The 15,622-nt window shown below is 40.3% G+C and overlaps 1 protein-coding gene across 4 annotated transcripts in view; it reads left to right on the forward strand.

Annotated features, from left to right (window-relative positions):
* Positions 1 to 5,596: 5,596 nt before the first annotated feature.
* LOC107082405 (serine/threonine-protein phosphatase 2B catalytic subunit alpha isoform-like) overlaps positions 5,597 to 15,622 on the forward strand; it is a 58,163-nt gene continuing 48,137 nt past the window's right edge. The window contains exon 1 of one of the 4 annotated variants that reach the window (XM_015371081.1): positions 5,597 to 5,993. In XM_015371081.1, coding sequence (XP_015226567.1) covers positions 5,951 to 5,993 — 43 coding nt within the window. In that variant the 5' untranslated portion in view covers positions 5,597 to 5,950. Of the gene's footprint in view, positions 5,994 to 6,358; positions 6,622 to 15,622 lie in introns of those variants that run through there. The other 3 variants (XM_015371084.1, XM_015371083.1, XM_015371082.1) reach the window with 3 other exon arrangements.

Genomic DNA, 15,622 nt, shown 5'->3' on the forward strand with positions numbered 1-15,622 from the left:
GGGATGCTAAATGTTATTTTATTGTTCCATTTCAACATTACAAATAGCTGCCAAGGAGATGTTACTAAATAAAATAAATGACACTGACAACACTGGGCCCTCTGACCAACATCAGTAGGCAATGCGGGTGAAGTGTCTTGCCAAAGGACACAACTACTGACATAGATAAAGCTAAAATTTAAATCAGCAACTGTCCAGCTGAAGGGCAAACTCTTTTTTCCTAAGCCACTGTCACCTCAAAGACTTGAACAGTGCCTACACAAAAAAATCTGGGACTCATTGTGGTTCTATACTTGAGAGTTGACTCAGACACTTGGACAATCTTTTTTGCGATTTTTCTCTTATGGGGGGATGAAGCCCATGTCTTAGCTATAGAAGACAGCTGCTGTGCATGAAAGAAAATTAATTATTCATTTCACAAATACAATTAATTTAGATTTAAATCTGTTTAATTTAATTTAGTTTGAAACATGTATGATACAAAAATAAACTATTTCAAATTAAATATAATAAATGTATTATATCAATGTACTGATACCAAAGAGATATTCTACGTTGTGGTATTTTAACAAATTGTATATTTTAATAGGCATTAAGGATCTTTTGTTAGACTTTCATCAGGATCTTCTGTCTCTGTTGTTAGCCAGTGATGTAGGTGGATCATGGTTTGTTGATGTCTCATAACAATCTGCTCATGTCAGCTGTAGCTTCATAATAATATCTGCCTTCAAGGATGCTTCTAGTAAGATTTAAACACTGTCCTTCCAGACATGATGGCCCTGAAGCTCCACAACCCTGGATTAGCTGCACCACTTTGTTCATGGATCAGTGACTTCCTGCAGAAGATGAGGATAACCCACCTGCCTCCACCCCGTCCTTCTACAGAAGCACCATAGAGAGCGTTCTGACCAGCTGTCTCACTGTGTGGTGTGGAGGCTGCAGCTCATCAGACTGGAAGAAGGTGAGAAGAGTCATGAGAACAGCAGAGAGGATCATCAGGGCTCCTCTTCCCTCCATAAAAGACATTTCATCCCAACGCTGTGTGTCTCGAACCCGTAACATCATCAATGACCCCTCGCACCCCCACCATGAACTGTTCTCCCTGCTCTGGGAAGTGACTTTGCAGCATTCAATGCAGGTCCAACAGATTCTGCATCAGCTTTTTCCCCAGTGCCATCAGACAGCTGAACTGTAAAAACTCAAAATTAAGTCACAAATCGAGACTCTGCATCACAATGATAATATCAAACCAAATAGAACTCAACTCAAAATGTTTTTTCTACTGCTGTTTTGCACCATATATATTTGTTTGATTTTCCACTGCTCTGAACTTCCATATAAATAAATGTTTGCACCATGTTTTTATGCCCCACTCTACATTTGATCATGGCTGCACTTTTTGAAATGGAAACTGTTTGAAATTTCACTGCTAAGCTGCTGAAAAATTACTGTCTGAAAGCTATAAAAAAAACAAACTTTTACACTCTGTGTATACAAAATGACAATAAAGTTGTCGAAGTGTAAAGTCTGGCTTCCTCACCCAGTGGGATCTTCAACACTGGTACACCAGGTTATGTTCTCAACCCTGACCCCTTTACCCTCTTCACACAACACTGCTCAACCATCCAAACACAAGCATGTCTGTAAAGTTTATCAAAAACAAATTCAGTAAATTCTGGTGTTCTCATTGCTTTGTGCATATAATGTATGGTTACCCATCCCAACTTTAAGAATGTAGCTTCTGTAATGCTAAATTTAAACCAGCTTGCAGCTAAAAATTGTGAAGTTTTAGATCCTGGGCGTGATATTGAAGTGTCATAAGCATAATTAACGTATTAAGTCTTCATCAATGTTGCTTATATTGAAAGATGTCATCATTTGGTTTAAAGATTTGCCCAGAAAATGTTCTTATTTCTCCTAAATTGCAGTTTGTTGCTACTTTATTATTCCCAAATGTTGAATTTTCAGGTTGTTGTCCCTTGAATGTTATGCTAATTCAAACTGACCAAACTTTTTATCAAAAACCCAGTCTAATTTATAACATAGTAAAGCATCTTTAAGTCATCCTTTTTCTCTGTGTAGACACAGAGAGTCTATCTTTAACACCGCCATGGTGGGTCTCATATCGAGAGAAAATATTCATAATACGACACAATAGAGCTCCAGGGTCACCCTCATCCTGAACACCAACAAGACCCAGCAGGTCATAGTGAACTACATGAGGTCCAGGAGGACTGAAAATGTTTCTCTCTGCATACATGGAGGGGTGATAGAGCATGCAGACAGCATAAAGCTCCTGGGCATTCAGATCTCTGTTGGACTGACAACACCTTTCTCCTGGAAAAGAAAGCCCAGCAATGGCTCTTCTTTCTCAGAAGGATAAAACAAAGTGGACTTTCTACTTAGCTACTAACAAACTATGTAACACTCTAGAAGACCAAATGCGTGGCCACAGAACCCACCCATCCATGCTGTAGAAGCCAATGTGGACAAAGTTTGTATAAGACAGGAAATGATGCGTTTATGGGTGTGTGTTTCACCAGAAAAGGCAAATCGGTTTTGATTGCTTGACTGGGAAAACGCTGTCAGGATACAGACCATTTTGTATTATCATTGGTTTATAAGGAAACTGAACTAGAATAAATCAAGAGCTGTGTTTGGACATTCCCTCTTTACCATCGCACCCTGACAGAAATGTGTCAACCATAAGTTTGTTTGTCCCCACTACAACTGGGAAAATAATTTCACAACAATTAATCATAAAAACCATTTGTTTTCCTGAGCTACGAAAGCAATCCCCCCTGTAGACACTCAGTAGTCTATTTCATGACCAATATCTGTTCATATGTTGCTCTAGCACAGGGGTCACCAACCTTTTTAAGGCTGAGGGCTACTTCAAGGATGCTGGGTCACAAGAAGGGCTACTAATAACTGGAGGGATCAGCATTCAAACTTGATTTATAATAAACATATTTTTATTTTTTATTTTATTTCTAATTTCCTTTAAGGTATTGTCATTTTGAAATGTTTATAAATGCTTAAAGTCTCTATATATATGATTAAAAAAGAAGAGCAGCAAAATAAAATTAAGTTTCAAAGTGAGTTGTTCTTTTTTCAGAAGATGTTGAGGGCCCCCATGTGGTCCTGGAGGGCTCCTTGGTGCCCATTGGCACTGCGTTGGTGACCCCTGCTCTAGCACTAGCTTAACTTAATTACATCCTGCTACATCCCCATATGCATTTAATACCTCCTTTTAGGGAAGTTTCTCAGCTCTCAAGAGCTCGATTTTTCCACTTGACATGTTTCATAGTTTTTGTTTATGTGTGTTTTCCATCTCTTACTTTTTAAGGACTTCTTAAAGCCTTCATTCCTCTCCATCGTGTTTGAATTTTGTCTGCGTTATATTCAAGTATTTTCTGAGCCTGGTGTCTCTGCAAGTTCGTTATATGGATCCATGATGACCATTGTATATGCAGTGTCTCTCCCTCCAACTGGACGGTGTATTCATTGATATATTGCTATGGAAGAAACAAAACACTTAAAATATATAAAAATAAAAGCACCCTATTTCTCCAAAAACGTAAAAAAAATAAAATAAAAAAAAAACATTCCACTGGACTTCGTTTCCAAGTTTGAAAACGTTTCGCTTCCCATCCAGGAAGCTTTTTCAATTCAAAATGTCAGAAATAGTGTTGAGTTCAAGGCTTTATAGAGTCAACCAAAACAATGCCTTGTTTTTGCTTAGAAAGCATGCAAGTTGAACCCAAAGAATGGGTCTGCCCCTTAGGAATGGGGAGTCGTTGGGTCTAAGTCTCTGAAAGAGGGTCGTTAGAGGACCTGTTGCCCTGGCTGAACAAGCGAGATGTTCTGTTCCCCCCATGGGAGTCAGGGTGGTGATGATAGCGGGAAGGAATCAACTCTATCGCTGCATTGTAGTTTTTTTTTCCAGAGCTGAAGCTGAGTCCACACCCTCTGTTTAAGGTTGATTTTTTTTTCTTAACATAAATGGCTTCCTTCATACCCCTCTCAAACCAAATGTTCTTCTTTGTCCAAAATGTGAACATTCTGCTCCTCAAAAGAATGTCCTTGTCCATAAGATGTAGATGTACCGCCTAGTCTTGTCCAGAGGAGGTAGACTGGAGCATTCCTCACTGCACTGAACTGTGTTGCTCATTCAGAAGATTAAGAGTCCTGTATCTTCTAAATTAGATTTTGTTTTGTTTGCTGCGTTGTAAAAACAAAAATATGGGCAGTTCTAGACAGGGCCCAATGGGGGCCAGTGCCCCTTTAGATCATGTCCTGGACCCTGTACTGAAGAAATTCTAATGATGATATGCGCCAGAACGGACATGGTCACTGATAGGTCCATCCATCCATCCATTATCTGACACGCTTGTCCCAAATAGGGTCGCAAGGGGTGCTGGTGCCTATCTCCAGCTGTCAATGGGCGAGAGGTGGGGTACACCCTGGACAGGTCGCCAGTCCATCGCAGGGCAACACAGAGATAAATAGGACAAACAGCCATTCACGCATACAAAGGACAATTTAAAAAAGCCAATTAACCTAACAGTCATGTTTTTGGACTGTGGGAGGAAGCCGGAGTACCCAGAGAGAACCCACGCATGCTCAAGGAGAACATGCAAACTCCATGCAGAACCTTCTTGCTGCAAAGCAACATTGCTACCCACTGCGCCACTAAGCAGCCCCACTGAAAGGTTCTTTAGATCTATTTCATTTTTTCCCTTACAGATTCTGTTTTACTAATTATTTAAAAACAACAAGATGATAGCTTCAGCGGTATTAAGATAGGATCCCAATTTGAATCAGCTAAATGTGTTTTCGAAACAAATAAAAAAATAATTTTTACAGCTGAATTTATCAGTTTTTCTTGTGTTCTAATTCACATTCTATAGAAAATTGTAATTTAACTTAAATTAAGTCAAAAATATGTAAAATTCCTAAATTATGAATGTATATTGACCTAATAAGACATAGAATTTTTATTAAACCTAATTAAATAGAAATCTCACTTATTGCAGCTATCTTCATATATTTGAATCCCTTGCCCTGTTTTTTATTTCATGCTTTGCTGCCCCCATGAAAACAACTGGCCCCCTCCTAGCCCCTGGAACATTTGGTCTAGAACCGCCTCTGAATATGAGCGCATAATCAATGGCTGGGTAAGAAAATGGCAGAGTTTTTATAGAGTATATTTTAGATCATGTTTGTTTTTGTAAAGCAAAAAAATAGTAATAAAACAGATGCTGTTCAGATGCATGTGCACACGCACCAACCCACGCACAACTGCCCACTCCGAAGTTACTCAGGGGGAAAGCCCTGCAATTGATGTCTCCACGGGATGGCAGTATGAGTCTGAGTGTTTATTGGCTGTCTCTGATGTAAGGGCGTGTGTGTGTGTGTGTGTGTAGGTTTATGGTGGGGGGTTACGGCGTCAATCCACGTGTGCGTGAATCTGCGTGGGAGTTCCTAGTTTCGCTTTTCCGGGGTGTCGCCAGCTGCGCGGCGTTCTGCAGGGGTACAGCCCCCCCAGTGCCACCCCAACCTACAAACCCCCACCCACTCAGCCAGCCTGACCGCAGCAACACTGCTTTACAAGCAACCCCCGCCCCTTTAAAAAAAAAACACTTAGGATCCAAGCATGCCACCACAGCAGAGCTAGGTATCCGCCTCTCCTCCCCCAAAGTCACCGCAGGCGCAGCAGCAGCAGCAGCGGCAGCAGCAGCAGGCTTCCCCCGTCCCACGGAGCCTCCGCCGAGTGATGCCACTGCTGCAGCGGGAGGATCATCGCGCAGCCACCGCGTTTATTACCCTCGCCTGCCGGAGGACCAAACAGCACCATCGCGGCCTTTGACAGCAGCGGAGAAAGCCACCCCCCCACTCCCCTCTCCCGCCCCCCCTCTTTCGGCTCTTCTCCCATCCCGTCTCCAGGATGTCCGACAGCAGCGCCAGCCCCGCGGACCGGGTGATCAAATGTAGGCAGACCTCCTCTGCGCCTGTTTCTGCTCTGACTTGCTGTGTCTGTGTGTCCGTCTCCGTCCTGCCATTGCAGCTCTGCCTCTTATTACTTTATTCTGAATGGAGCTTATTATTATTTTTTCCATCATAGCTGCACGAAATAAAATGTGCATAATTGGTTGTCGAGTCACCATGCATGCCTCTTTTAGGGGAGGGAGGGGTATCCGGCACTATACGCCATAATCAGGGTCTTCCCTCGTTATTCTATTAGAATTCACCCCCTCACAGAGGCATTACCCCATTTTCTAACAGAGGGGGTGGGGGGGATGTCTCCTCCTCTCTGCATATAGCCGAGGCAATTGCGCGACATCCTGCGTTGCTGCAAGAGCTGCATGCGCTCCTCTCCTAGCGGTGGTTTGGTGTTACTGAATCATACCCGTTAGATAGAGAGAGAGAGAGGGAGGGAGAGAAGCGGGGAAATCACTGACTGAGAGAGGGGACACGACGAGCGTCTGGTTCCAATGAAAGCCCAAACAGCGTGACGATGACGGCCAAAGGCAGACATAAAGGTAAATGAAACGGGCAGAGCGCGCGCTGCGGTGCTGATGCTGAGGATGCGGATGGTGTCACGGGATGATGCTGCAAGTATGCAACGATGCTCGGGATGCTGAGGAGGAGAGAAGAGTGGGTGGAGGGTGAGGGGTGATTTGCAAAGAGCTGTCATTGTGTCAGTAAAGAGGGGTTTTTCCTCTATTCTCTATTTTTTTTAGACTCGATGATGGTGATCTACCTGTTTTCTGATGGGCAGATGTGTTGACCTACATTTGCAGTTGCTTTTAAATCCTGTCGGAGCCACGAGTCCGATGATCGATGTGTTTGGATCGCTGGTATATGTCGCTAACTTTGCCAGGCCTCATCCCTGACTTAGCTTTTATAATCTAAGCAAACCCCTGTTTACAAAGAACTGACCCTGACAGGCGCTCCGATGGCTTCAGGGGCCAATCAGGATGCTCGCCTGAAAGTCATTTTTATTTTTTCATTTTTTTATGTCGTTTTCAGAATGACCCCCAAAGTGTTTGCTTCATTCTCTCCTGCGCGCCCCCCTCAACAACCCCCCCCCACCCTACCAATTCTCCTCACATCCTTCTGTTTTCCAGATTTCCAAATGACAGACAAAATGGAGTTTAGGGATGCTGCTTCTCTGCTGCGCTTATGTGGGTCTGCTGCCGCTCTAATGGTGTGAAAGCACCGCTGGATTAAGGAATATTTAATGTGTCGCCTTTTTGCTTTTAAGCGTGGGCTGAACGTGGAGAGGAGGGGAGGCAAAGGGGTGAGGAGGGAGGTTGCATTATCGGGTCAAAACGGTGACTTCCTCCGTTCCTCTCTGCCTGAAATAAAAAGAAAAAATGGAGCAGGTGGTGTATACGTCGCTTGGGCATGCCCCGGTATTCCGTGCGTGCGCCGTGCGTGAAATGGGAGTGGCGCGTAGGCTATGCGTGGGGAGCTCTTGCAATTTTGCCTATTCCTTATGCTTAGAAACATTCATGCAGCAAGACTGCATCCATTAACTGTGTGTCGACTTGTGATAATGACTTGTGGACCCCTGCGGCTTTAGATGTCAACACCTTAAATTGGCACATATCACCCTATGCATCCACAGAGCGTTTGTGAATGATGTTCACAACCAACCCACCATTGTTTCAGAGGAGAAATTGATTTGGAGCCCATTTTTACCTTGACATTTTTATATAGAGATGTGGGGAGTAAAATAAATATGATCTAGTTTTGATGGTGCACTTAATTTTTCAGATTTTTGACGCCCCAGTTGAACATTTAGTAAGGCACCCACATGTGTCAGAATATATGCTGATGTCGAGGTGGATAATGAGCCTTAAGTTCATTATCCGATAATGTGGCTGCACAAAGAAATCCCAGTGAAAGTCGAAACTCTTTACAGCTTCTGCAAGTTAAGCTGAAATATCATAGATTTTTTTACTCATCGTTTTCCTCATTGTTCCCTGTCAGAGCTCTGACCTGAGGGGACAATTTGACCACAAGTATAGTTTGGTGAGTAGTTTTCCATGAGGAAGGGAGAGTTTTTGGAGGAAGGGCCAAGTTTAATGGTGCGTTCACACTGGCTGATCCATTAGCAATGAATTAAGGTGTGACAAATGTGCTTTGAGCTAAAATATGTACACTTCGAGTCAAATCGAGGGACATTACTCAGAAAGAAGTCATATTCTAGTTGACGGGCTGTGTAGTCCTGGACTGTAGAGAAATAGAATCATATAATGGACTTTGGTGTTGGAAGTGTTGGGGAAAGAGAAAATATGACCATGTCATATGAGATGAAACCTTGAAAGAAAAAAGGGAGGTATTAATGATACATTTTCCTCAAGCTCCAGGGTTATTTGAGGGGTACCGCAGGGACAATTACAAGGGGATATTTCTCTTTACTATATGCTCCTAATTGGAAGGATTATCAGACAGCATGGGATTAAGTTCTACTGTTATGCAGATGATACTCAGCTATTTTTTACCATAAATTCTGATGAAACGAACTTACATAAACTACAGACATGTCTTGAAGATATAAAAACCTGAATGATTCTACGCTTTCTTCTCTCGATTACAGATAAAACAGAGGTTATGATCTTTGGATAAGAGTCTTTAAAAGAAAAACAGATATGTGAGTCACTGGGATCTGATTGAATCATCTCTGTAAAGTTCCAGGAGATGACATGTTGTGAATAGGTGCTATATAAATAAACTGAATTAAAATGAATTTAAAGTTTGTTTAGACTCACCTGTTGGTGTAAGGCTGAGCTGGTCCAAGATTATTTGAGGCCCAGAGCAGATGTTGACCCCAAATCTCATTCATGCTTTTCATTGACGAAACAGCTGTTAATAAATTGGAGTTCATTTCTCAGACTAGCTTATTTGCTCTTGAGGTCATAGAGCATTTCAATGCAAATCTATTGAGCTGCAGAGGTTATTTCATAATTTTTTATGAATTAGCTCACAGTTTCAAAGAATAACCTCAGTTTATTAAATATACTTTCATTTAAACCTGAAATTATTTATTTTTACTGATGTAATTACTTCTAAGAATTTATGCTCTTAAGCCTTGTTTTTGCTCAGAAACCAGGTCGTCTGCGTGTGTCTCGCAGTTAACACAGATATGCCCCTCCCCCTCCCCCAGACACTCTTGCGCACCTCCCCAAAATTGTAGGTGACCGCAGAAAGTGCCGCAAATACCATGGCAGGGAGGAGAGAAAGAAGGCCTCTGATTGGTCAATTCTACATCCGCTCTACACTACACATATTTCCTGTTGGGTACCTTACCGGGCTTGTTTTGTTTGTATGACCGCCATTGTGGAAAAGACTCGTGGAGATGGACCAGCTAGAAGAGCGAGTCTGTGAAGAAGTGAGGAGGTACCCAAATCTAGATTGATCAGCTGCATCTCAGTTAAAGTGCGCATTGGTCCAGTCGCCATTGTACTTTAAAGACCTCCGTAACCGAAAGAGAAACACGCCATCCACCACACCCACAATCCTAGCTTGTTCGTAATTGTCCCACTTTTGTTGTGGCATGGAATAACGTAGTACGGACCGCACTTTAAAATCGGGCATAAATCAAAAATATCTGTGTCATACCTGTGACCAGATCACTGCGGGAGTATACAGAGCCCTTTCTTGGTGCTTTGAATGTCCAAGACAGCCTGCCCTGGTGTCAGATTTAGATCCACCGATCTATTAACCTTACATCCAACAAATTTAACAAACCTGTAATGCCATATAGGAAGATTCTTACAGCAAACAAACCTTTAGTAAATTCAGTTCAGTTTGCGTTATTTATATAGCGCCAATTCACAACAAGCTTTATCACAAGGAACTTTACAGAGTCAATTAAATGTTTTCTTTCAAAGGAAACCAAGCTGATTGCATCCAGTCATTGACTTTGCAGGACTTTTTCCCTCTTGGGTCAGCATATGGCAACAGTATATTCACTTGCATTGTGTCGTTGTCTGCAGAAAAACCCCTACACCAAGTATACATGCAGCGACAGTGCCAACACCCTTTTAACTGTAAGAAACCAATTATCTGAAACCAATTTAATGCAATCCACATAAAGCGACTAAAGGATCAGCCTCTTAAGGGCTGTGGTCCAAAGACTATAACTTCTCTTTTGTCAACATTCAAAGATTTTAAAAGATTAAATGCCTTAAAATTAAACTCCTCCAGATTTGTATGTTATCGATCTTTCTCTTTAGGAATTATGCACAAATACAGCTGAATGTCATCAGCATAACGTTTGACATTGATCGCATGGTGTTGCATTGTGTCTGATAACAAAGTACATAATGAAGTAAAACCCCTCAATCAGTAAGCTTTTTCTTGATTTGTGTATTATGACATAATTACCTATAGTATTGGGTCTGTCACAGATCTACATGTATTTTAAATGGGCTACCAAAATACTGGACACCCTGGTAAACTAACCATCTTTGTCTTTCTCTGGCAAAACTCTCCTATTCAATGGTTCTGGTGTAGACCAATATAAGCACTTTAAAAGAGTCAAATTTAACTCCGAAGATTTGACAGAAAATTTGCTGTGTAGTGATTGGTTGGTGGAATATTTGCATGGATTTTCAAATACGTTCTGCTCCAAATTCATACATTTTGTAGATTTTTAGGAACATCATAGAATATAGGATGTACTTTTAGGTGAGTTCTTTGAGGTTAAGAAGAAAAAATAATTTCGGGTACTTCTGTGTAACATTTCATCCTATTCTCTCCTACTCTTATTTCTTAGCTGTGTTTATCTGTGTATTTGTCCAATGTTGGTGTTATCCTTTTGGGCTGGGGGTCCCACCATGACAGGTCCCTCTCTGACCTGTGGGGAGGGTGGCAGGGCAGGGTCTATTTATAGAGAAGGTACTCCAGAGAGAGAGAGAGAAAGGGATTGTCTAATGAGGACAGACTGTCCAGGGATGGGCTGTTGTTTCTGTTTTAGTGTGAGTTACGGTTTCAGTACACTGATGGTCTTCTCAGCATCGATTAAACTACTCCAGCCGTATATTTGGTTGTCCATCATCAGCGTGAAATCACCTTTAAAGAACCACAGATCTGTTTCTCTTGGCTGCTCTCATTCCTCCAACCATAAATTGAATCCTCTGTCATTAATTCATATAGAGGTCAATGACTGGAAGAAGTGATCCCGGGAGATTAATGTAAGATTTCACAAGGTCCTAGAGTGAGCAACGATAGCAATGGTTCTGGGCAACAATAACTTTTATCACAAAACATTTCCTCCATACAGTTGTAAAAATTAGACCCTTCTTAGCATTCTTCGGCCATTCATAAATCACAAATGAAGATGGAAATCTCCTGTCCAGCTGTGAGCTTTCAGAAATGAAGCTGGGAGTGATAGAAGACTGAGATGCACTGGAAAAAAATCGAAATCTAGATAACTCATTTTTTCTTAAAATTAGTGCATTTGTTCTTGGATTGAGGAGGTAAAAGTGACATTTTGCCAATGGAACAAGGCAATTTACATTTAAAATAAGAAAACACAATTGCATTGTCTTTTTTTCAGGTTTATATTATCTAATTATCTTATTTTAAGAGTAAAAATTAAGGGTAAATACACTTAATTTAAGAAATGTTACTTATTTCTAGATCGTTTTTTTCAGTGTGCGCGGTCCACTGCAAAGTCTGATATCTAAGTGAGTCAGTTTTTCTGTTTTTGAGCAGATAGGTCAATGGAATAAGATTATTTATATTCAAAATAAGAAAAAAAACTCAATTATCTTATTTCAATTTATAATATCTAATTATTTCAGTTTAAGAGCAGAAATAACAATTCAGTTGGCAGATCATCTTATTTACCAGCTCAAATTAAGGGCAAATGCACTTTTTGTAGATCTGTTTTAGCAGTTTATGTGTAAAATCTATTGTGAGGAGTATCCTTATGTTTTTTTTAAATGATAATGGCCAACAAATATAGTTTAAGGATCCTTTTGTCAGCTAACACTGCAAAAAGGAAAATTTAAGTTTGTAATTTTCTAGAAATATATGTAATTTTCCTTGATTTTAGCAGGTAAATAAGGCAGTTCACAAATGGAATAAGTTTATTCTTAAGAAAAGAAAAACAACTCCATTGTGTTATTTCAAATGCATAATATCTTATTATCTTAGTTTAAGAGTAAAAATACTTCCTCCATTGGCAGATCATTGCTTGAATTAAGGTCAAATACACTTACAGTATTTGATGAAGTGGTTACTTATTTTTAGATCGGTTTTCCCAGTGAGGAATTTTTTTTCAGATTTATATACTAATACAATTCTGTCAGATTATTAAACTTCTTTAGAGAAAATTCCTCCCAAAATAATAAGCAATAATCTACCAGTGCAGTGGTTCAACTGCTCTTTGTGAGACCTCCTGAAATAAGACTATAGACTCTCAAAACAAAAAGTCTGCAATTGTCTTGCACTGGAAGATTATTGCACATACTCTCAAAAGAAGATTAATAATCTAACAGAATCTGCTCTTGCTTAATATTGAAATCTCAAAGCTATATCATAAATACGTTTTGCCAAGATCTAAGATTGTAAGACTTTGTCAGAGGTACATTTTTTGCAGGGAACCCACAAAGCTACCATCAATGAGTAACAGACGTAGTCTGATATTAACCATGCTGGATCGGCTTTCTTTGTATGGAAGGCAAAAGTCACTCTTGTTGTAATCCAAAAGAAGGGATTCCAAATTTCTGCTGTCTCTTGTCAGCATATCCTAGGGGAAAGCATTTAACCCCATTGATCTATGAATCAGTGTTTCAATCTGGGCATGTCTGTGAATAAATTAGATGAATGTGGCTCTAGAGTAAAACCCTCTTAATGGTCTTGATCATGAGTAATTGCTGTATAAGTAAGGTCTGCTTACCCTAATCCCAAATTAAAGTGGTTTAAGAAAGAGGTGGTAAGAGTTAATCCAAATATTAACAATATATCGATCCACTATTTTTTTTTTGTAATGGTCAGTGGTGCCTGTCTGCAGCAGTGTTTGGGTGAAGGTGGGGTTCATTCTGGAGAACAAACAACCATGTGCACAAACACCAACACCTAAGAGCAATTTTAGGTTTTTTTCTTGGATTGTTAAAGGAAGTGGGAGTACCCAGAGAGAACCACTTGCACAGGGAGAATATGCAGACTCCCTGCAGAAAGCCAGGCCTTTCGAATTTGGGACATTATTTTAAGGCAACAGAGCTACAAACTGTGCCACTGTGCAGCTTTAAAGCGATATATAGGAATTATAATTAAAACATTTTAATGATACTGCCCTTTTAAATTTATTATCTTACAGAACTAAATAAAGGGGAAAAAATCTTATGTTTAAACTGCTGAATTTTAGAAGAATAAAAATCTGTAATTACTTGGCACTTTCATTTCTCCCATCAGTCTGTTTCTCATTTGCCGTCACTTCCTGCCTCCTGCATCAGCCCCCCTGATAGGGAATGGCCTACCTGTGTCATTTAAACTGATGAAATATCCCCGTAATTAACTTTAGCCATTAAGGATGATGCACACAATAACAATCTGATTCAGATCAGATTCTGCTCCAGTTAGGCTATTAGGCCCAAACAAATTTAGGAGATGTGGTTGAAAGCTATGTCATAGATTTTTTTTCTCCCCTTGCTCTGCTGAGCTGGCAGCTCAGCTGTTTTTAGAAATTCCTCTCAGAGGATGGACCCAAAATCAAAAAACTGCAGTAGAAATACGTTTTAAAAAATTGCTCAGCTGTTAGCTAATTTCCACGCTTTCTGTCAGCATGTTTTCACATGGAACAAATGCTTCATGCATTGTTGGCACTGGGTAAAGCCCACATCTGGATGAGTTGATCCATGATGTTAACCTAACGCCAGCTTTATCTTCGGGAGATACATACAAGTGTATAACTGGCTCTGAAATATTAAATCAGCCAATCTGTTAATTCAATAAACACACATTACATTATAATTAATGTCCTAACATTGGTATAATGGGAGATTTGTTAACTGCCATCTTTAAAGCCTCATTTACTACATACAGACTGAACCACAACATCAAAAGCCAGCTGGAAGGTGGAAGGACTGCTTGGGGACTTGCAGAGGTCTTTTGGGACTCATCAAAACGAGAAGCTCAAAGTTGTACCAGTTCCAGAGGTTTAGACATTGCATGAGGCCTCTGATGTTTGACTGTGGTGGTTATTTATCATTATAAAAGCATATCTAGGTCTCTGGTTTCTGTGTGCAGCAGACAGCATTGCAGTGACGGGCTAAAGCCATGCTCATGTTGCTCCTAGTTTTGTAGGATGCAAAAAGGCAGCTGCTCTATTTTGCATCCAGAGAGTTCGATAAGTGTAATCAAAACCCACCAAATACAAGACTGCGTTTGCAGTCACTCACACTATTGATATGCTAACACATATCTTGATTATGTTTGCTCCCCCAGACCTGGGATGAAATTGATGGTGGAGGCACAAAAACTCCTCAGATTTGTAGGGAATTTCTGCATCTTGTGAGGATTTGATATCCATGACAGTTTGGCTTGGAGCACAGTTGGTAACAGCCTATTAGACGCCAAGATGACAGTTGAACCAATGCCTTCACACTGAAATTAGGATTTCCAAACTTGTTTCAGACCAACAATGTTTGAATTTAGATTTTTGTATCCCAGCATAATTCATCTCTGTTTTCTTTTACTTTTGATGTACTCAATGAGCCAGGCTTTATCGAATGTTAAGAGTGATCTGCTAAACATTTCTGGTGTTATCACCCCCTTTAATTCAACTGGAAGATAATTGACCAATGACTGTACAAGCTTCCTAAAAATGTAGTCAAAATCTCCCTTTAATTTTGCAATTCTCAGTATTATTATCATTTTCATAAATGTTGGCATTGCAACCAGAACTAGATATGTATATCCTTTTGGACCTTTTAAAATTTATAGATATATATAACTATTTAATATAAATTATATAAACTATTTTCATACTGTAAAAAAGTTCTAGCTATGGCCTTTAAAACAGTTAATAGTTCAAAATATTTAAATCTGTGGAAAACCAATGACAGATATGAAGATTTTCAATGTTCCTTTTTTGTTTCCTGCTATTTTCTGTTATCATTTACTCAAAGCTGGTGTTTTGGGGTCTGTGCAAGATAAATAAACATTTTAGAAACTAGGTCCCAGACAAAATGTTTTTTTTTAATCAACAATGAAAGCTTCATTTTGCGTCGGAAATAAACCAGCACTTTCTCTGAGATTTAAAATTCATTCCATTAAGGCTGGTTTATACTCAGAAACCAGGTCTTCTGATTGTGTATCACAGTTATAAATATGCCCCCGCCCCTTCTGCAGACGCTCTGCTGCACCTCTCAAAATTTGTAGGTGACCGCAGACGGTGCTGCAGACAGGAGGCCTCTGATTGGTCATCTACATCCATTCTACACTATGCGTATTTCCTGTTTGGCAACTTACCAGCTTGTTTTGTTTGTATGACCACCATTGTGGAAAACGACTCGTGAAGATGGACCAGATAGCGTTCTTCCGAGGTGTGCGAGAACGCTGGGACCCTTTTTCCACCTGGATCCCCGCTCTTTCGTTC

The sequence above is a fragment of the Cyprinodon variegatus genome, unplaced genomic scaffold, assembly GCF_000732505.1.
Source record: "Cyprinodon variegatus isolate N-32 unplaced genomic scaffold, C_variegatus-1.0 Scaffold52, whole genome shotgun sequence".
Lineage (NCBI taxonomy): Eukaryota > Metazoa > Chordata > Actinopteri > Cyprinodontiformes > Cyprinodontidae > Cyprinodon > Cyprinodon variegatus.